General features: G+C 38.9%; 1 protein-coding gene across 4 annotated transcripts in view; it reads left to right on the top strand.

Annotated features, from left to right (window-relative positions):
• LOC148032067 (histone acetyltransferase HAC1-like) overlaps positions 1-21,280 on the top strand; it is a 52,626-nt gene extending 31,346 nt beyond the window's left edge. For 2 of the 4 annotated variants that reach the window (XM_087682694.1, XM_087682695.1), the window contains 12 exons: positions 7,046-8,451; positions 8,539-8,829; positions 8,911-9,189; positions 9,273-9,401; positions 11,513-11,713; positions 11,803-11,945; positions 12,807-13,119; positions 13,208-13,347; positions 13,562-13,640; positions 20,172-20,564; positions 20,742-20,965; positions 21,079-21,280. In XM_087682694.1, coding sequence (XP_087538820.1) covers positions 7,402-8,451; positions 8,539-8,829; positions 8,911-9,189; positions 9,273-9,401; positions 11,513-11,713; positions 11,803-11,945; positions 12,807-13,119; positions 13,208-13,347; positions 13,562-13,640; positions 20,172-20,564; positions 20,742-20,965; positions 21,079-21,181 — 3,345 coding nt within the window. In that variant the 5' untranslated portion in view covers positions 7,046-7,401 and the 3' untranslated portion in view covers positions 21,182-21,280. Of the gene's footprint in view, positions 1-7,045; positions 8,452-8,538; positions 8,830-8,910; positions 9,190-9,272; positions 9,402-11,512; positions 11,714-11,802; positions 11,946-12,806; positions 13,120-13,207; positions 13,348-13,561; positions 13,641-13,812; positions 13,859-20,171; positions 20,565-20,741; positions 20,966-21,078 lie in introns of those variants that run through there. The other 2 variants (XM_087682696.1, XM_087682697.1) reach the window with 2 other exon arrangements.
• The last annotated feature ends 1,226 nt before the right edge of the window (positions 21,281-22,506 follow it).

The raw sequence follows: 22,506 nt of genomic DNA on the forward strand, positions 1-22,506 counted from the left end.
TAGACATATTCACCAAAGCTCTTCCTCGTGAAAAATTTGAAGCATTTCGCCATGCTTTAAATTTGATCTCCTTTGGTGGCGGATGATCCTTGTACTCTTGATCACTCTTCACTCCAGGGGGGTTTGTTAGGTATTTCACTCACGCCTCACTTATGCCTATGCTCACATAGGAGTGTTGGTGATCAGTAGGACACTGGGGCACTTTTTACCCTCGGTAGGAGAGGTATTTTCCCTCAGTCTCATGGTATTATTTCGTATGTGGTTATGACACACACTTACGGGCACTTACCGTGTTCGGATGTGAACACCCCCCTACAACCCTAAGGTTTAAGGATTGTACCTTGTACTTTCAGTTTACACTCTTTTAGTCTATCGTATTGGGTGTCGTGCTTCACTCTCTACTGTCTACTGGTTTTCTTTGCTGAGCTTCGATCCTGTCCTCCCTCACAATTTGTTGGCCAAGTCAGGGGAACTTTCACATATGAAACATTCAAATCCTTTTTTTTGGAGTTGTTATATTCTCTATTTTTGTCAAATCTATGATGAGATTTTCCCTTTCTGTTTTTGTGTGAGTGTCTTGAATATCTATGTCCATGATTTTGCTTGTTGATGTAGTACTTTGAATTTGAGGGATGTCGGTGTCGATGGGTATTGTGACTTCTTCTGTAATAAGAAGGCTCACAACTGCATTTCTCATATCTGAAATCTGCATCAAACTTTGAAGTATGCTTACAAATAGATTGTGGAAATTTTTGATTCAATTGTGTCGTCTTTTGATGGTGATACACTTCCTTGATTGTTTGCTCAATGGTCTGGATGATTTGACCAACACTATCTGTGAAATCTTTGTTTTCATTTTTCACTCTGTTTGTAATAAAATGGGATTGGTTCTGGGAAAGAATAGACTAAGTGTTCTTTCATGGAGTTGTCATGTGCTCCCAACCCTTCATACAACAAATCTCTCATATAGATGAAATATTCTTTGTATATTCTTGGATCACACAGTTTGGCTTTGAAAAAAGCTTCTCGAGCTTCTAGTACATCATCTAGCTTATTTCCTACTAATTCACCTAGTAGTAGCTCAAAGAAGATTTGTATAGGGTTGGCATGTTGGGCTATTGCCAATTTGACTTGTGGGTGTATTGAAACCCACCATTGCTTTATACCACCTACAAAACCATGAGTCATGGCATTAACGATGTTAATCTTGTTTGTTTGTGGTTTTTCTACCATTTTTTGGCCAACGTAGGCATACGTCATATATATTAGGAGCTTGATTTTCTCGGGCACTTTCCCATCAATTCACCATACTGGAAAATAACCTACTTTTTTTGGGACTCCAATTTTCTCGTAGAAGCTTTTATAGGAGGGTTTAGAGGTAGAGGCACTAGATGTAGCATTTACTGGCATGGCCATATTTATAAGAGATATTTCAAAAGATTTTTGAGATGACTTCTTACTTGAATGATGACGATGGTGATGATGAGCATTCATCTATGCTCGGAGTACAGAAGTCGGTGATGTATGCGACCTATGCGGATTAATAGGAACAAACTTTTTTTCAATCATGCTTTCTTTGTCATCGTCGGATGAAGTGATAGCATAAGCTTGGTTTTTCTCAAAGTAAGCACGGTCATGGTAATACCATGTAGGTAATTCCATGGGAGGATGATTAGGTGGATTTTGTTCAATACTTTCACCCATGATTCTAGAATCCAATCTTTTGTGGACATGTCTAGTAAGCTCATCATTGTCTTTTTCTTTTGGGTCAATCCTGAGAGGCATTTGGTTTAGCACTTTGTTTTCTTGTCTTTGTCTTTGGATGCAGGCAAGATCCTATTCATTAATTTCATCAAAAGCGATCTGATAATCCTTCTCTTACCAGTTAGGGAACATGAGTTCTAGGTACTCAGCTAATTCAGTAGCTGTGTGATTAGGTTGTAGTGGTTTCTAGAAAAGTTTGGGATTTGGCTGGCTACCTATGTCTGCTAGCATAGGGCAATATATGTACTGCATCTGTTGAAGTAGATCATCTTCATGTTCTTCTTCTGTAAGATTCTCATAGCAATAAAGATCTTTTTCAGGAAGTCGTTTAGGTGCAGAACCTCAGTGTCCTGCAGGTGTGGGTATGATTTCTTTTTCTTTGCCCTTAGAAGAAATCGTATGGTGAACATTCAATGTACGTGAAGAAGGAGAAGTGAAATGCGAATTCCAACCCTTTTGAAGCCTTTTGTTTGAAAAAGTAGACCGCTCTGTGACAGTGCTTGTTGCAGGCGCTAGTGAAGTATTTGCAGACAGTATAGGGGAGTGATCTTGTTGTTGCAGACTTTTGAATCTGTTGGCATAAGATAAGTAGTTGATCTGATATTTGCTGAAGTGACTCCATTTTCTCTATTAAGCCTGTTAGGGAAAGATGAGTCCAATTTATGGCTTGGATCTTTGCTGTCCATGAAGCATTGTAGTGGGGACGCAGATATGGAGCTATTCTGTACTGGTTGTATTCGTATTCAAAATCTTGAATTACAATTCGTACAGAAGATGAAGAGGAAGCTTTTTCAATAAGCTTTTTACAGTGCTGCCACACTCCATGCACAACTTGTTGATGCGAACAAGGCTGTGTATGAAACTTTAGCTCTTTGGCCTTTTGCGAAGGAGAAATCCTAAGCTGCGGCTGTTCTTGAATTTTTTGTATTGCTTGCTGTGGCTTAGCAATATCTCTTAGCTGATTTTGGGGAAGAAACAAAGTTTTTCCTTTGATATTTTGGTCTTTTATGACTTTGGGAGGTAGTAGTTCTTTTTTCTTCGTGGATGATATGTCTAGTTGCCATTCATGAGGTAGATCTATCTCTGAGCAAGTTATAGAGTCGGGTAAAAACGTTTGTGTAATCTCATCAGAGCTCATTATGATAGTTTGTCCCTTGTCCTGTGAAGATTTCACACCTTCTACTACTCTAGGGATGGCTAATGACATGTATCGGAAAACCATTGTATACTGTATGGCTAGATGGGTGGAGGATGCCTTCATTTGTAGTCCCATTGTCCTAATATGCAATATAAGTAATTCAGGAAAATAAGGATAATCAATTGTTATGACATAGTTTCGGCGCAGTTCAAAGAAGATTGGACCATTTGACAGGGATGATACAGCAGCACCTACTATCATTGCATGTAGATTAAGATGGCGGGTGTCTGAGACAGCAGCCATGCAGGATGCATTCATACTTCGGCGAAAGAGAGAGGAATGATTCCTGTAGCTATGTAGCTTAGGTGGATATAGGGGTAATCCTTTTTACTTTGGTGTTTTTGTATTTTTCGGTACACAAGTAAAAGTAAATTAACATGTTGGTCTTTGGAGAGTGAGTCTCCTATAGTCAATATACCTTGGTCTTCAATGTAAACAGTTGAAGCTTTAAACTTGAAGATTTGGTTCTCACCGTAGATATGAGATGCACCAATTTTTGGTAGTATCCACTTTGAGCTGGATTGAGCTTCCTCTACGATGATTGTCGAATTCCCAAGGGATTTTTATTGTACATATAGGGTCTTGAGTGCAGAGGAAAACACATTTCCACCTTGCTTGGAGGAAGCCATAGGGATTACTGGACTAAAGAGGATTTAGGCGCTCAAACACGGCAAACACGGCACACACAAGCCTCACTGCCTAACACGAGGTGAACCTTTGAGCATCACTGACTACCTGGCTTCTCTTAAGTTGGTAAGTGTATTGGCTTTGATACCAGACACAGGGTGAACGCTGAAGGTTTGAATTCTTCATAGGACAAGGGACAAACAATCATAATGAAATTTGATGATATTACACAACGGTTTCTACCTGAATGTGTAAATTGGTCAGAGATAGATCTGCCTCATGAATAACAACTAGACATATCGTCCATAAAGATAAAAGAATTTCTACCTCCTAAGGTCATAAAAGTCCAAAAAATCAAAGGAAAAACATTGTTCCTTCCCCAGAATCAGCTAAGAGATACTCCCAAGCCAGAACAAGCAATACAAAAAATCTCAAAACAGCCGCAACTAAGGATTTCTCCTTCGCAGAAGGCTAAAGAACTAAAGTTTCATACACAGCCTTGTTCGCATCAACAAATGTGCATGGAGTGTGCCAGCATTGTAAAAAGCTTATTGAAAAAGCTTCCTCTTGCAAAATAGGCGAGATGGCTAGACTTTCATGGAAAGTTTGACATTAAGATCAAGCATAAGCTATGATCCACAAATAAGATAGTAGACGCACTTAGTTACAAAGCCCTTATTGCCAAAGAAGTAGCCTGCCTTTTCTTTACCCATGTCTTCAAGCTATATGGGCTACCCTTAGCGATTGCATTAGATTGGAATGGTAGATTCATGAGCAACATGTGGAAGGAACTCTTCAAAACATTGGAGACATAACTCATATTTTTGTCATTCTTCCATCTAGAAATAGATGAGCAAACAAAGAGGGTGAATCAAGGAATCAAAGACTACCTTAGAAGCTATGCTCACATGAATCAAAAGGATTGAGCCATGTACCTTGATGTACTCAAGTTTTACTACAACAGCTCTATCTAAAAATCAGTAGGTTACACACCTTTCAAGTTAGCAATGGGGAAAGAAGTCATCACTCCCTTAGCTTTGGCCTTAGGGACAATGCAAGCAAAAGATCTAGATGCAGAGGAATTCTGAAGGAAATGGAGAGAAAGAAATGCCATGGCAAAATAGAGTCTGGAGAAGAGTAAAGTTAACATGATAGAGCAAGCCACCAAGAAGTTCAAGGAAGTCCTTTTCACTAAAGGAGATATGGTCCTTGTCAGTTCCAAGCATATGTCATTGCCCAAGAACATGAGCCCTAAGTTCAACCACCCTTATTATGGAGCATATAGAATCACCGAGATCATCAACAAAGTCACCTACAAGTTGGACTTGTTGGAGAACATTTGTGTGGATAATGCCTTTCATACACACCTTCTACTTAGGTTCCATTCAGATATCTGATGGGGACAACATGTTCCATTACTAAACACAACAGCCCCTTCAAAGTTGAGGTAATTCTTCGATGTTAGGAGCACAGGGGTTACTCCAAATACCTTTCCAAGTGGAAAGGGTGCTCTCTTAAGGAGGTTACTTAGATCTCAAAAGTGGAGCTTTGTGAACATGGCAGCCTTCGCCACTTGACTCAAGGAGGACCCTATCACTACTACGAATTTATCTAGTGAGCCACTACTTAGATTGTAATAGGACTATGAACTATTATATATTCTTTTAGACTAGCCTGTAATAGGGTAGCAAGGAATTGTAATAAGTGGCCTAGTGCCCAACAGCTTGAGAGGGACTTCAATTTCTTTCAAAAGGGGGGTGGGGATGGGGGTGTGTGAGTGTGAGGTCCCCTCTTCCGCTTCCCCACTTTTGGGGCTTTGTCGCTATGCCTTAGCATTGGAGTCAAATGTACCATTATAGGCAGTAGTGGCGACTCAAGTGCAGGTTGTGTGCATTCTACGTGTGATTCCCTATACTCAGTGGTGAACCCTCACATGTGTGGCATCATGAGGGTGTAGTCTTGAGACATGTCTATGTTGTACCTTTCTTTCTTTTGAGCAATACAAGAGCATACCTTGTTCTCACCTTTTGTATGTTCTTTTTGTGCTATGTTGAGTAGGTGAGGGAGCGTAAGTGAGTGAGTTGAGAGATAAAAAACAAAAAACTACACACACACACACACGCGCTCTTCTATATAGATTCTCTCCCCCTCTCTCTTCTCATTCAAATTTCAAGTTTCAAGTCTTCCTCCCCCCCTCTCTCTTTCTCTCTCTCTCTCTCTCTCTCTCTCGCTTGGGTGATGGATTCTCTAGATCAGGGATGTCTTGGGCTCTACTGGAGCTATGTTGACATAGAGAGCACCTCTTATATGGACTCAGGAGTAGGCGCATGGAGAGACACACTAGCAAATACTCATAGAGTTCTATAGAGCATGGATCACTCCCTCTAAAAAGATCCCCCATTTGACCGATTGATGGCCCTACCCTAGGGAGTCACCCTAGACATAGCCATCGAGAGATATAGAGCCTGTCGTCCATGCTCCCACAAGAGGCATCATTTGCAGATATAGAGGATACTACATTGTCAATGAGGAACCATATCTTGCCACTACAGCCTCTCTATGCTAATTAGACCCATGAGAGATCTTGGGATGAGAGTACCTTAGAGCAGTTCCACATTGTATCTGGTTTAGACATTATTTTGTACTTATCAGCTATGTACTGTTTAATTAGTCATAGCATTAGATGACTGATATTTTGGGACTTGGGAAAATTCCTTGACTTTCAGATGTGACATTTTGGTCTCATAGAGTTTTGGCCTTTTGTAGACGTTAACATAACTTTATTCTTTCTTCTTTCTTTCTTTCTTTCATTCAATTTCAAGCTTCAAGTCTTTCTCTCTCTCTATATATATATATGTGTGTGTGTGTGTGTGTGTGTGTGGAACAGGTTCCTTAGATGGTCCCAAACAGGATAATGACTCAGTGTCATAGTGACAATGTAGGAGCCACTCAGGTGCAGCAGCATCAAGGCTTCAATTTGGCATCTAAAGGGCATGCATATCCTGGCGAGCTAGGAGGAAGTTCGACTAATTGGTCTCCACATAGAAGATTTTCATATTATGATGTTGAGAAAGGTGATCCTGGCAATGCGTTGCACATGGGATCTGGACAACAGTTGCTGAATTGGAATGGGGGATTTTCCAATCCTTCTATGTATAGGAGTCCTGCGCAAAGCACGAATGGGTGATTTTCCAATCCTTTTATGTATACGAGTCCTGCACAAAGCAGGGACATACCTGCACAGTCCCAGCAGAAAATGATTTAGAAAAATCAACACCATCATGCATCTGTACAGGGTAAGTAACACATTTTGAATTGAAGGAATAGATACTAGAATAATATATACATCAAATATATACTAGAATAGTAAGTACCACAAAGTTCATGTATCTTGGAGTCTCTCTTACGTCTTTGAGAAAGGCATTCAAATGAGCTCTATTCAAACCAATAATTCAGGTACACGTGCCCAAGGATTGCAACCCTCTGAGGATTTTTTCAGTCCATTCCATCAGCAAATTGAGCAGCCTCATTCACTATCTAATAATTACCAGCAAGCAAATAATGAATTCAAGGCTCCAGGGTTTGTGAGGAGGCAGCATGCAACCTCCACAAACCAAACTCAAGTGTTTTCAGAAACCTACAGTCAACCAGCAGCTGTAGGCTCACAACAGACAATGAAAGAATTATCAGGGTCTCTATTGTCTTGAATTCCATCCCCACAGCAGACTGGTAAGGATGTAGAAACTGGTCATAGGCCCTCTGTTTGGGAACACACATTTGAAGAGACAACTCAACTTGGTTCTGAGTCTGCTATGGAGCTGCAGCTGCAATGTCATTCACAAACATCTCCTGAAATATTTCAGGGGAATAGTCCACAATGGCTTGCTGATGAGCCACCTCACGATTTGGATCCAGGACATCAGGATTGCCATCTTGATGAGGCTGCAGCGACATCTGTTTCTGAACCACAAATAGCACCTAGACCCACTGCAGCTTCAGTTGGGAAAAGGGCCCAACAGTATCTCAAGCAGCAGAAATGGCTCTTGTTCTTGTGGCATGCCAATAAATGCACTGCCCCAGAAGGTCAGTGCCAGTCAACACCTCATTGTCATACTGCTAGAGAATTGTTGGGACATATTTTCAAGTGCAATGATCACGAGTGCCAATATCCTCGCTGTCAGCCATTGCGGATGCTCATCAAGCATAATCAACAATGTCAAGATTCTCAATGTCCTGTGTGTGGTCCGATTCGACAAAAGCTTATTATGAGGAGAATGCAGTCAGTTCAAGGCCAAGCAGTGCCTGAAACTACTACTGTGATTTCTAGAGTAGCCCATGCAATGGCAAGTTCAGTGAACTTGTCTAGAGTAAGTTCAGAAGTCTTGTTAAATAAGCCCAAATCTTTGCCAATTGGTGACACACATATGCAGCAACATCGAGCCAAAAGGATAAAGACTGGATTATCAGAGTTTAAGGAATCTCAGACAGTTCCCTTTAAACTGGATTGCATGGGAGCTGAAGTTTCTACATCGAAAGGAGGTGCTGGTTGTTTGGAATTTGTAGGTTCAGAAAAAGGTTGTCAGGTAAAACCTGAGGTTGCTTCTCAAGTCAAAATCTGTTCAGGGGTTCAACAAATACAGCTTTCAACTCAGGCTGAGTCTTCCACTTTGGCAATAATCGATGTCCCTGATTCCTTTAAGAATGAGATGGCACATGATGCTATAGCAAGTGTACCTCCTTCTGGTCATGCAAGTGGTCCTAAATGTAGCAAGACAAAGGTTAAAGGTGTCTCACTAACTGAATTTTTCACTCCGGAGCAGATAAGAGAACATATAGCAAGCATAAAGCGATGGGAAGGTCAGGTAATATTTCTTTTGCCAAATGTTGTGTAAAGAAGAGATTTTACATAAATTACATCTGTGAATGAACTGAACTTTTGTTTTATCCAGAGAAAAGCTAAGGCAGAAAAGAACAAGGCACGGCAGCTGAAGATGAATGAAAATTGTTGCCAACTTTGTGCCTTTGAAAAGCTTATGTTTGAACCACTACCTATTTACTGTACCCCATGTGGTGATCAGATAAAGCGTAATACTTCTTACTGGACAAAGCAGTCTGGTGAAGCCAGACATTACGTGTGTGCACGATGTTATAATACATCCACTGGGATGATACATGCTGATGGAATCACTTATCCCAAAAAAACACTAGAAAGATGGAAGAATGAAGGAATAGATGAACCGGTATGGCCAAAGGATGGTTAGCTTATACTTCCAGAATTCACTTTGCAGGCCAGCCTTTGATTTTCTGTTGTTGTCTTGTAGTGGGCATTGTGCGAAAAGTGTAAAAAGTGGCAGCATCAGGTGTGTGCTCTTTTCAATACCCGAAGAAATGATCATGCTCAAGCAGAATACACATGTCCGGATTGTTTAATTAAGGAAATTGAGGAAGGAAAAAGAAAGCCTTTGCCCCAAAGTGCTGTTCTTGGGGCTAAGGACCTTCCGAGAACTCTTCTAAGTAACTATATTGAAGAGCGGCTTGCAAGGAGTCTTAAACATGAAAGGCTTGAACGAGCTAGAGCTCAAGGCAAGAGCTACAATGAAGTAAGTCTCTTTTGGTTTACAAACATAAAAAACTGTTGCTGCACTCTTAAGCTCTTGAAATCATTCTCCCATGTGACCTACAGGTTCCTGGAGCAGAGTCTCTGGTCATCAGGATTGTGTCATCAGTTGACAAGAAGCTAGAAGTGAAGCAACGGTTCTTAGAGATCTTTCAAGAAGAGGATTATCCACTTGAATTTCCTTATAAATCAAAAGTGAGTGGCTCTGTTTTGGTGAAGAATTGTGAAAAGGGGACTTGAACTTGGTGGTCTTCTGCTTGAATGATTGTCAGCACATAACCGAGATGGGCAATGTCTTAATAGTTCTTGGATGTGTGCATCATATGAGAAACGAAAAAGCACAATAGTGGTTTGCTTAAATGTTTTAAATAGGTACAGTCTGGAACATTCATTATGCTATTCTAATCAGGATCTAACTGTGCAGTGCTAGTATGACTTGGCAATGATTGTGTGTGTACACGTCACTGAAAATATTATTGCTAGTGTTATTCACCTGGTTTGTTCCATGCTTTATGTTCACAGTTCCATAACTTGACTTCTTCTAGTGATACTTTGCATGCTGAGTGCCACAGAAGATAAAGAAGCAGATTATATACAGCATGTGAATAAACCAGATGATCATTCTAGACAAACTCCCGAGGTTTCCTGAACCCTTGTTCAATCTGAGAGTGCTAATAATCTTGGAATGGGTGGCTGTGCAAGCGAACAAGAAAAAATTCTCAAAATAACCTGAAAAGGCATCTGATATCTTTAGTTGTGCAACTCTTAGCTTGGTCTTAGTTTCGTAGGGCACACCTTATTAAATTTTTACAGGATCAATCTGTTCTTCTTACTGTTGAATCATTGATCCTCTCTCTAGTTCTTGCAACTCATTAAGGCCACAAGAAGCCTGGTTATTGTATTCATGTTAAGTTAGAAGTTATTGTATCATTCATCAGTCTCAGATACGTACATATATGACAACTAAGCAGGATGTGCTTGCTCTGCATCAATACAGGCAGAATGAGCCTTTCTGTATTCTTGAGAACCTTAGCAATAAGAGGTGGGACAGGTGAGAGTAGCTTCTCCTCGTGCTCCTATATTATTGTGGTGGATGCTTGCATAACACTTACAGTTGAGGTGTAGCTAATTATTGACTATTACGTAAGTAGGTAATTGGTATTATCATTGAATCATTACTTGGTTAGTATAGCATGGGTGTATGAATCCTTGGCCTCTGAGTGTGTCCATGTGTCACAATCTGAAGCAGCGACTGCTTCCATGCGTCACACTCCCATAAACCTGATCGAATAGAAAAGGAATGTCACAGATTATGATCCTCTATGAGTGGAAGGAGGAAATGCAGATACCACTTGTGATATGTGATGCAATCTGGGGAGCCTTCCATCATGGGTCATGGAGGAAGAGGAGGACAGGAGGAAGAGAAACTCACAAAAAAGTGGAACGAAAAAGACCTGAAGAATACAGCAATGGAGCAGGCTGGAGGATGCAGATAGGCATGCATCATCCCTTGCACATGTTTACAACAATAACTACATGCAACTGGAGACCAAAAAAAAAAGGATAAGCCATTCAGGATTGCTTCCTCAAGTCTACCTACTGTGCTGATTAGGCCCTATACATGCACCCTACGCTATAGTCATTAATTGCAAATTGCAAAACACATTGCTTGCCACTGTAGCTCACAGTTGACCTTGTTCCAGAACAGTGTCTGGGAAGCCTGATGGATTTGGCAGTGGAACCACAAGGCTAATCCATTCCCATTCTGTAAAGTATACACTCAGAGTCATGTCACCAAATGAAGCACGTATGGTTTTGGTGTCCCTAATTCTCTCAAAGGTCATGAGGCAATTGAACAGTGTATTATGTGCCCTGCTCTGCTGTGTTTATACTGTATACTCACCCCTGAGGGTGCAGGTAAGCTGTGAGGAGCTTTTTGATTTTTCCCTGCCAGTGTGTGGGCATTTGTTCATGATTGGCTATTCATTGCTTCCACTTTTCCATATGGGGGTGGCCACATATTTGCCAGAAAAGAACCATGACTCGCCATTTATGTCATTATTTCCAGATTTTAAAAACTTGTGGTTATTGTTCTCTGTTGAGCAGCAGTAACTATTAATGAAAATTGGCAACTCAGAATTTGGCCAATGTTTATTGCAAGATACTTTGTAACTTAAGCTCAAATAAATTAGTCAGATGTATCCTCCATTTGGGCATTTTTAGGTCACCAGCCAATTGGTTTTGATTGTGTAATGATGTTAACCATATTATATGTCTGACAATTTTTTTTTGTAACTTGGTGCCAGGTGCTGCTGTTGTTCCAGAAGATTGAGGGCGTAGAGGTGTGCCTCTTTGGGATGTATGTCCAGGAGTTTGGTGCTGAGTGCAGGCAGCCCAATCAACGGCGTGTTTATCTTTCTTATTTAGACTCTGTGAAATATTTTAGACCAGATGTAAAGACAGTCAGTGGAGAGGCTCTACGCACCTTTGTATATCATGAAATCCTGGTATGGAACTTGTCAAACAAATAAGAAATGTTAAAAATATACTTTCAAACTACTAGAAAACAATCTTGTAACTCATTCTTACTAACCAGATAGGGTACCTGGAGTATTGTAAGAAGAGAGGCTTTACCAGTTGCTATATCTGGTCTTGTCCTCCCTTGGAATGTGAAGATTACATTCTGTACTGCCATCCAGAAATACAGAAGACGCCTAGGCCTGACAAGTTACGGGAATGGTATGCCTTTGTTCACTTATTTAAATTAAGTCTGCTTTGTTGCAATATTGGGCAATCGAGAAGCCTGCAATGTTGCAATGTTGGGTGGTAAAAAGGAATGTGAAACCTTCTTTGTAATCAGACTCATTTTTGACATGCATGGTTTCATCTGTTGAATATAGATGAATTGAAGAGAACGGTAGTGTTCTCCCATATGTTCTGTGCTACAAGCTGGTCTTTATTGTTAAAATTATAGTCTCATAATAGTTGGACTGTTTCAAGTTTGAGTCACACACGAGCATCCATCAGGCATTATTGGAAGTGTTTGATAGAAACATATGCCTAGCAGGTCCACTACCACGGGTCTGAAGCCTGATGAGTTTTGACTGGCTGTGGCTTGTCATTTGGCTGTTGATGAGCTGAAGCCAGTTGTGTAGTATGTCACACAATGCACTCATTTAATTACTAAGAGAGAAATATGCCACGGTGTATTTCTCTGAATTGATATACTGCCATGCTGTAATATGGTATTCTTGCTTTTGTTGCTCAATGGTCATTTTTAAAATTGCCACAATGTTGCACAATATCGTGTATTTGGGAGTCCATGCAAAGTTTTGTTCCATTTGTGGCCTTTTGTTGACCGCTTCCCCGCTGCAATAAGTCAAAGATGCTGCTCAAATACTGTGTATTTGGGAGCCCACACAAAGTTGTGCTCTATTTGTGGCATCTTGATTTGATAGACTGCTTTCCTCCTGCAATAACTCAAAGATGCTATGATCCTCAATGAGCTCCCTTTTGCAGTTGATCAACACATGCCAGACAATTTGTCAAAAATACCTAAGATCATAATAAAATCAGTGTGTAACTTGATTTATGTAACAGGTATTTGAGAATGCTTCGAAAGGCAGCTAAGGAAGATATTGTGACAGAGGTTACCAATATGTATGATCATTTCTTTCTCTCTACTGGTGAGGCAAGGGCAAAAGTTACGGCAACACGCTTGCCTTATTTTGATGGAGATTACTTGCCAGGATTAGCTGAGGAAATGATCATGCTGCTAGAAGAGGGAGGAGTTGGAGGCAGACAACAGAAGAAAGGGAAGACTAAAAGAACTGCAACCAACAGAGCAACAAAGGCTGCTATGCAGTTTATGTTAGCGTCTAATGCCTCTAAAGACCTGCAGCTTATGCACAAGGTAATCTAACTAAATTTTACTCCTGTACTAAAAATCTACTGAATCATGATGGAGCTTTCATCAGCTTGATTACATTGCTGCACTACAGCTTGGAGAGAAAATTCGTCCCATGAAAGAGGATTGCATTATGGTTCACCTGCAGTATGCTTGCACTCACTGCAGCAATTTTATTCTCTCTGGTCGTCGTTGGGCTTGTAGACAATGCAAATCCTTTCGCATTTGTGACAAGTAAGTTCCATGGCCAAGACCTGCATCACTTTGTGAAAGATCATGCATATAAATTTTGTGAGTCTCCACAGATCATGTGTGTAAATTTTATGATCCTCATGTACCAAAGTTAACAACCTGGTTTACATCATCTAGACAGTCTATTAGATTCACGGTTTAGCTTTGCCATCTTTATTTCAGATCTCAATCTTTCTTGCATATGCTTAACCTTCAGGTGCCATGCTTTAGAACAGAAGCGTGATGAACAAGATAGGCATCCCATAAATTGCCAAGATGCACATCAATTTTTTCCTGTAAGTACTCTTAAAATTTGATGAAGGCCATGTAAGAGTTCTAAGCAGTTTTTCACTTAGTTTATTGAATCGAATACTTAAATGCATGCCTGTTGACCATAATTTGTTCAATAGAATAATCAGGTTTATGCCTCTTTGGTAATTTGACGGCTAAACATATCGTGCTTTGTAGATTCTGTTTGGAGAAAAGGGATGCATATGATGAAATAATGTTCCATGTACATACTCTGTCCTTTCTCTAATCTCTAATTGTGAGAATGTAGAAACCCTATGCAAGAATCTAGAAATCCCGATTTTCTAAAAAAGAGTTTGTGTCACCCTTGGTGTTGTTGTCACAATACCAGTGCAAGCTTTTATTCAAGTTAAATAGGATCAGTCATCTTGATAATTTGTCCAAATTCAAGTTATTTGAGTAGCCTAAACACACCAAGATGCGCACCATGTATGAATGGAGAATCATTACATCGATCACAGCTGGTTAACCAGGATAGCTTCACAGCTTAAGAGAGCTCCTAGCTACTCCAGCAGTTGGATCTATGCATAGTGTATAAAAAGGTGGATAATGTAGAAACTGGCTGAAGCATGTGGAAGTTACACAAAGTTAGAAAGGCTTAATGTCATCACTTGATTTTGAAACTTATTTTCATGGAAGCGATGTAGCTTGGTGGAGCCCTTGGGAAGAAGATATTCCTTAGACAACTTGGGTTGGTGTAAATGTCCCAAAGAATGCAGTATGCTTAATGATTATGATATTTGTTTGTTTTCAAAACTTACTATTTTAAGAAATGAAAAAAACTGTTACCTTAAAGTTGAATATGATAATTATTCAAAAAATTACATCCATGTAAATGTAAAAGTCATGGAGAAAAGATCGAGGGTTGAAGCTATGCAACAATATCTTCACACGCCTCCTCCTCCTCTTTTCCTCTTCTCCCCTTTCCCCCCTCCTCGAGGCACCATCATTGAAGGAATGTGTTTCTATTTAACGTTAGTCCTTTAGGAAAGAGCTCAGTAACAATAAATTTGAAAGTGAGGATAAATAGTTCTCACTCTCACAAGATCATGTAAAGATGTATATATGCACATACATTACTTACTGTGTAATAAAAAAAATTGATTTATTTACAAGATGAAAATGAAAAGAGGAAAATCCTTTTTTTTTTCATTGGTGAATAACTATATATGAATATGGCTTGCTTTTTGTTCTTGAAATGGGAAAAAAGCTTGAGAAGGAGGGGTTGTAATGAATTTATAAGTTCATTGTTTTGTAAAACAACAATGGAAAAAGAGAGAATATGAAGATATTCGATGATGGAGTAGTGGAGGATAATGATATAGATGGATGGGGCCAACTTTAGGCTATCTTTCATTGTTGTACATGAGTTTATAGCTAAGAAAGTTGAAGTAGAATGAGAAAAATAAGCTCTCTTTATAGAAGAAATGGGAGAGTAAGTGTAAAAAGGGAAAGTGAAGTAGCACAAGACAAGTGTCCAGTATGTCATGAGGTGTGACGAGTGGTATGACATTTGAAAGCTTGTGTGGCAAGTGCCTTAATACTTGTCTCTTCTCTTTGGACTTGCTTTTTGGGATGAGTATTATCAGAAATAGAAACAATCAAATTTACTAAGCATTGTTAAAATATGAATCTTGCTATTTTTAGAATGCCATTCCTATTTTTTAGGACTTGTATTTTTTGGCCATTTCGAGGCTCCTAACATTTAGGTCCCTCTTAAAATTTAGGGATCCCCTAAAATTTAGGGACATCCCCAATATGGGTGTGTCATATGAAAGCTTTTTATGAGTACATTACAAACACTATAGTGAAATCTTTATAGGAGTTTTTTATACAAAGATATATGTATTTTAAGCTTTTAATCTGTACATGCACACTATATAAACATTTCATGATCATGTCATTTTGCTGATTATAATTGTCTATTTTGATGGATCTAGCATGTACTTCAAGGCATTAATCCTTTTTATACGAGGTTGACCTTGGTATGCTTGAGTTTCAATGAGATAGGTGTCTAATTGGATCATACAAGTGAAAGTATATAGTATTTTTTCTTTATGAGTGCCATGCGAAAGCTCTTTACGAGTATAAAAACTATACTGAAAACTTCATAGGAGTTTTCTATACAAAGATATATATATTTTAAGCTTTCGATTTGCAGATGCACATTATATAAACATTTCATGATCATGTCATTTTGCTGATTGTAATTGCCTATTTTGATGGATCTAGCATGCACTTCAAGGTATTAATGCTTTTTGTATACGAGGTTGACCTTGATATGCTTGAGTTTCGGTGACAGGAGTCCAATTGGATCATATAGGTGAAAGTATATAGTATTTTTTCTTTAATCCATTGCATGGGTCGATCATAACGTGTGACCCATAGTAACATGGGATGGCCATTTTCTAGCTTCCAGTCTCATTTCCATCTTTTCCCCATACTGTCCTAGTGTCATCTTTATATTAGAGTCCCCTCTTATGGTAATAGGAAATGTCAAGTTTCCATTACTCTCTCCAAAACCCATCCCTTGTTATTATGGTGTGACCACTCACATCAGTGGTTGGCTAGCTCTAACACATTTTTTAAAAAAAATTAATGAGTGTAAAAAAATAAATGTAATAAATAATTAAATATACAAAATAATAGAAAGGATGCAAATTATTTTTCTATCACATTATCCCAGCTCTTCAAATTTTATTCAGTTGACCTTAGTTGAAAAGCTTTTTTGTATGCCCAAAGAATGTTTGGATATCCTTAATAAAACTTTCATCTACTCATTGTATATTTGTTGCGGATAAATTTTCAAATTTTAACAAGAATTTTTGTTTCATAAGGTCACTTCTTGTGATTCAATCCTCATTAAAAAAAACTGTTCAGGTTCCAAGGGTTATTTTATTTTTTCAACTTCTTAGGGATTTTAGTAATAGGTTCCTTCAGTTCTAGTTACGTATAAGACTTTAATAAACTTATGTGGAAAGATTTATGCATTTTTCAATGAGTAGGAAGCTCAAGTTGATAAAAAACTTCATTTATTTTAGTAATTACTTTGAAGGGTCCAATGTATTTGTTGGAGGACTTTGAAAATGATAAATTTTAATTGGAACCTTGTTTTAGTCTACTTTTATCAAATTTCAACACACATATTGATCAAATTCAAAATTCAAATGTCTTCTTCATTTATTACTTGCTTCTTTTGCTCTTGGGTAGTTTTGATAATAGTGCGAACTTGATCCATTGATGTTTTTAAATTTGAAGCAAACTCATCAATAAAGCAAAAATCTTTAGTCTGAATGATTGGAGGAGGAATCGTGTTAGCAATCTAGACAGCTCATGTGTAAGTTTGATCTATATGTTGGGCATGGCTAGGTTATTTAGCCATTTTATTATGGTTACTATGATGCTTATTTGGGGCATTTTATGCTGGCCGACCTGGCCCTATTTTGGCATTATTTTCTTACTTATACACTTCGCTTCCTTCTCATTTAGACATATCATCACCTACAGGTTCTCTAGAAAGAGAGAGCTAGTGCTAGTGCCTTGGAGCTAGAGACTCACTATTGTACGTGTCATTCCAAAAACCTTTGAGCCTCCTAGATAATCCAAAATGTTGTCAATTTCAGAAAGAGGAAATTGATTCTTCATAGTGATTTTGTTGAGGGCTTGATAATCAATGTATATCTTGAATGTATCATTCTTCTGAACAACAAAAACTAGTGAACAAAATGGTGAGCTACTTGACTTGATTAGCCCACGTTCGTGTATATCTTCGATTGCTTTCTGATTGAGGGAAGCTCACATGGTATGATGCTATATTAGAGAAGAAATGCTCAGAATAATATCGATATGGTGGTCGTTTGGCCTTTCTAGGGGAAGTTAATAAGAAAGATATTTTGAAAAACAATATTTGTATTTTTCCAAGAGTTTAAGTTGCTCTTGGTTTTCATAATTCATGTTATCTTTCGTATCATTGACATAAGGTAAAAAACATTGAATACAATCTTTAAGTGCTCTAGAGACTTGCATATTAAACCAGATGCAAGGTATCTCTAGATACTCGAGCTTGGATCTTGTATATTCTTGTCCTTGTTGGTGAGTTCTACTTTCTTCTTTTGAGAGAAAGTGGTTGAGTCTACCCTATGATTACAGGGCATACCCTTTTGAGAGAAGATGGTTGAGTTTACCCTATGATTACAGGGCATACTAAGAATCGCATCACAACTATCAAGATGTGCGATACAAAAGGTACCTTCATCATTGCAACGTTGGATTTGAATTTGAGTTTGCCAATATAGGGTATTACGATCTTATTGTGTCACTTTTATTGGCATTTAAAGCTTGGTGAGGAGTCTCCATCTTTGCATCTTTAATCCAAGCTATTTAGGTAACTCCAAGGAAATAAAGTTTTTATTTGCTTCAAGGTCTATTAGAAATAGTGCTTGTTTGCGCATCTCTGGAGTGCCATTTATATTTGCAATCACATCATTGATAGCATTGATTGTCATTGGCAACTTGGACTTGTTATCAGAAACTTTGCTTTGTTCATTATTTGGGCATTGCTTTGTTGTGTGGCTTGTTTTTCCACATTTAAAACACTTACCTTATTTCATGAAGCATTGCTTTTCTTCTTTTGACAGTTGCTTGGCTTGTGGGCATAGATTGGAGCGAAATTCATTTTCTTGAAATAATGGACCTTCAAAAGTAGCTCCCAAAACCTCTTTGTGTAGTCATCAATTGACTTATTTTTTCTTTGTCAGAGCCGATTCCATTCCATTTTACATCTCTTTTAAAATGAATAGGAAAGAATTGACCTATCATGTGAACGAAGGACCGCTAGGATTTTGGGGCAGCATGATCGTATTCCAACTCCATCCACCAAGTGTGGGCTAGGTTGGTCAAATATGGAGTAGCAAACTTAATCATTTTTCTTTTTTTAATACTTATCACGATCTTATAAGATTTGAAATTGACAAATAAACTTAAGAAGAAGATCAAGATTTTAAGATTCATCATACATATTGAATCATCATACACATTGAATTTGATTTTCTTTTTAAGTTGAGATCAGGAGTTGGTCTTTTTGTTCTTATGGCTTCCATCTTGAGATTGAAGATGATGAAGTGGTTGATGGAGATGAGGGTGAAGAATGTTGTTTCCTTTGTTGATGACTAGGTCTTTCACAAGAAGGGACTTTGAAGAACCCATAGTTGGGGTAAGGATCGTTGAGCCAAAGCATTGATACCATTGAAAATGCTTCGAACAACTCAATATGCTCAACAATATTAATTTTTGCTTGTTTTCGAGACTTAATGTTTTAAGAAATTAAAAAAATGAATACTTACAAGTGAATATGACAATTATTTCAAAAGTTACAACCATGGAAATGTAAAAGTAATGGAGACAAGATTGAGGGTTGAAGATCGATAATCCCAATCCCTCCCACCCCCACCCACATAGCCCTAATACCACACCCTCGTTCCCCCCTGAAAGAAAAAAGTAGAATGAGGAAAAGCAAGCTCTCTTCACAGGAGAAAGGGGAGAGCTAGTGCAAAAAGGGAAATTGGAGTAGCAAACAATAAGTGTCCAACTAGCCATATGTCATGAGGTGTGACAAGCGGTAGGACACTTGAAAGCCTATGTGATAAGTGTCCTATCACTTATCTCTTTTCCCTAGCATTCCTTTTTGGGTATGATAAACTTTTATAAGTGAGTACTGTTAAGAAATAAAACATACAAATTTAGTAAGCACTACCAGAACACAAAAGTTGCTACTTTTAGAATGTCATCTCTATTTTTTAGGACTAGTATTTTTAGACCAATTTGAGGCTCCTAAAATTTAGGGACCTCCTAAATTTAGGGACTCCAAATATGGGTGTCATTGGAAAGCTCGTTATGTATACATTATAAAGAAAGTGCTGAAATCTTCGTACAAGTCTTCTATTCAAATGTATGTATATTTTAAGCTTTTAGCCTACACGTGCACACTATACAAACATTTTCATGATCATGCCATCTTGCTGATTCTAATTGTTTGTTTTGGTAGATCTAGCCCATGCTTTACATTAATCCTTTCTATGTGCGAGCTTAACTCTGATATGCTAGAGTTCCAGCCATAGGTGCCCAATCGGGTGATATAGATGGAAGTGTGTACTATCTTTTCTTTAATCCACCCCGTTGGTCCACCATAACCTATGTCCACTCATTAGTGGTGGCCAACTCTAATTCACTTTTCTTTATATCTAGTAAGTTCTTTATATCTAGTAAGTGCAAAGGAAACAAATTTAATAAACAATTAAATATGCAAAATGATAGAAAGAATACAAATTCTTTTGTGTTGTATTATGACAGCCGGATGGTCTCTCATTTAGGCCCAATTTAGAATAATGCTCCTTAGCTATAATAATGGTAGTCTAGTAGTAACTACAGTCGTTGAAAGCAAAGCATATATTATATATGGCTCATTTTTAGTGTACATTTCTTGAAAGTTTGAAGTGATTGCTCCTTTTTCTGTCATATAGGAAGAGGTAATGGATCCTTTACCAGATACAAACGATCATGATGACTATGTGTGGAGTGAATTTTTTGACTCTCGGCAAGCATTTTTAAGTCTTTGTCAGGGCAACCACTACCAATATGATACATTGCGGCGAGCCAAACACTCCTCTATGATGGTTTTGTACCATCTCCACAATCCAACGGCCCCAGCTTTCGTATTTACCTGCAATATTTGTCAGAATGACATTGAGACAGGCCAAGGGTGGCGCTGTGAGACATGTCCTGATTTTGATATATGCAAAACATGCTACTCTAAGGATGATTCAGTAAAGCATCCACACGAGCTAACACCTCATCCTTTTGGAGCAGAGTGTGAAGCTCAAACCAAGGAGGCAAGAAAACAGCGGGTGATACAGGTAATTGTTTGAAGTGTGATGACTAAGTTTGTTGGCCTTAATCTTAACATGATGCATTTATTTTCTCCCTAATTGGTGTCATTTTTCATCTCTGTGCATCTGCATATGCTTATAATGGGTCCACATATGCAGTCTACTCTTGTAAGGCTGACACACAGCTTTTTACTGTACCAACAGCTAAGCAAAATATTGGACCTACTAGTACATGCATCGCACTGTGCTCCTGTGGGTATAGACTGCACATATCCAAAATGCTGCAGGGCAAAAGTGATGTTCCGGCATGGTTTGGAGTGCAAGGTTCGTGCCTCAGGAGGATGCCACATATGCCGGAGGATGTGGTATCTCCTGCAACTACATGCACAATCATGCAGGGAGTCTGAATGCCAGGTTCCTCGTTGCAAGTGCGTATTCTCAGCACCAATCCAATACAAGTTGATAGTTCTTAGGTTGGTCAGTGTAATGGTCTTATATTATGATGTTCAAAAAGTTGTCTTTGGTGTTCGTTTGTACATAGGGATCTGAGAGCGCATCTGAGATGTCTTCAGCAGCAGCAGGAGTCTCGTCGCAGGGCTGCTGTGAATGAAATGATGAGGCGACATGCAGTGGGTGGTTGCTGACATTCTTCATAATATCCTCTCACGATGTGAAAGCAAAGCACCAAGAGGGCTGGACTGTAAAATGATGTTATTTCAAAAATTTCTGTTAGGAGGAACCACTGTTTTGTGGGGGGGGGGGGGGGGGGGTGGTGGGGTGGTGGGGCGCGTAGTGGTGAAGTGTCCTTAATGGAAGCACCAAACACTGTAGGTCACTGTCTGGTTTCCACTTGGTGGATGGCTTGTGAAACCTCTTCATATTCTCTGCAAGCCACCTGTCTATGGAGAGGTTGAGCACAAAGGACACAAGACAGACTATGCTTCTCTCTTGTAACAGGTTTGTTTAACGAGTGCTGTCAAACTCCTGCATCTTGATTGCTTACCCTGAGAATGGTAATTGGACGCTGATCTCATCATGAATATTTGCTGTGCCCCTCTGCTTGTCTGAACAAAATTCTATCCAGCAGCTATTGGAAGTGGGACATGCTCTGTTGTACATGATAACCTTTATCTGCAACTTGGCATATGCCTGAAGCATGGCTACCAAGGTAAGGAATTTTTATTTTACTGTCAATTAGAAACATATGTGAGGCTTTGAAGTTTCCGAAAGTATGTTCTGTCGCATGTTAGTGGTTATGGACTAGTTGCAGTGAGGTTGATAATGTCCAGCTGCTTGATTTCAGTGTGAAGCAATGCTCTGAAGTCAACTTGCTGATGGCTCACTTCACCACCACCACTCAAGTCTCCCAAGATTTTACGCTTTTTTATTTTGCAGTGTAGACTGCCAGCATTTTGCAACTAGTCCCTTTGTGGAGATCGTATTGATGGAATAAGAAACATTCCTTCTATCAGTCTCCTGTTCTGAGTACGTCTTTTAGGTCTTGAATGTCAGTTGCAAAGGGGAACTAATCTTGTACACTGAAAGACAGCTCAATTTTTTATACAGGAGATGGAAATGTCATTTGCTTTTTTTAGCGTTCAGTCAACCACACATAGATGTCTCAGTATAAGAATACTTTTGGGTCTTATTGCACAATTTAAAGCTTAGCTTATAGTTCTGTTAAACACTATATCACTGTAGGGGGACTTGAAAATTCAATAAACATTAGTGGATTTAGGGGTCTCCTCCCAAACAAGTTGGTCTTCCTCCACAATTATTAACTTCATAACAATCATTTGGTAGCCAAATTGATGAATTTGATATTAGATTGTTGAATATTTAGCAATCCTCACGAGCTTTTTTTTTTTCCGTTGTGGCATTCTTATTTCACATCCTTGTCTTAGTAACTATGGACTCTTTCCATGGACTTGGTTATTGAACAAGGTGATTGAGTATAAGGGCCTACCCA

The sequence above is a fragment of the Lygodium microphyllum genome, chromosome 8, assembly GCF_053477565.2.
Source record: "Lygodium microphyllum isolate KBCC chromosome 8, Lygodium_microphyllum_v1.1.10, whole genome shotgun sequence".
NCBI classification, from domain to species: domain Eukaryota; kingdom Viridiplantae; phylum Streptophyta; class Polypodiopsida; order Schizaeales; family Lygodiaceae; genus Lygodium; species Lygodium microphyllum.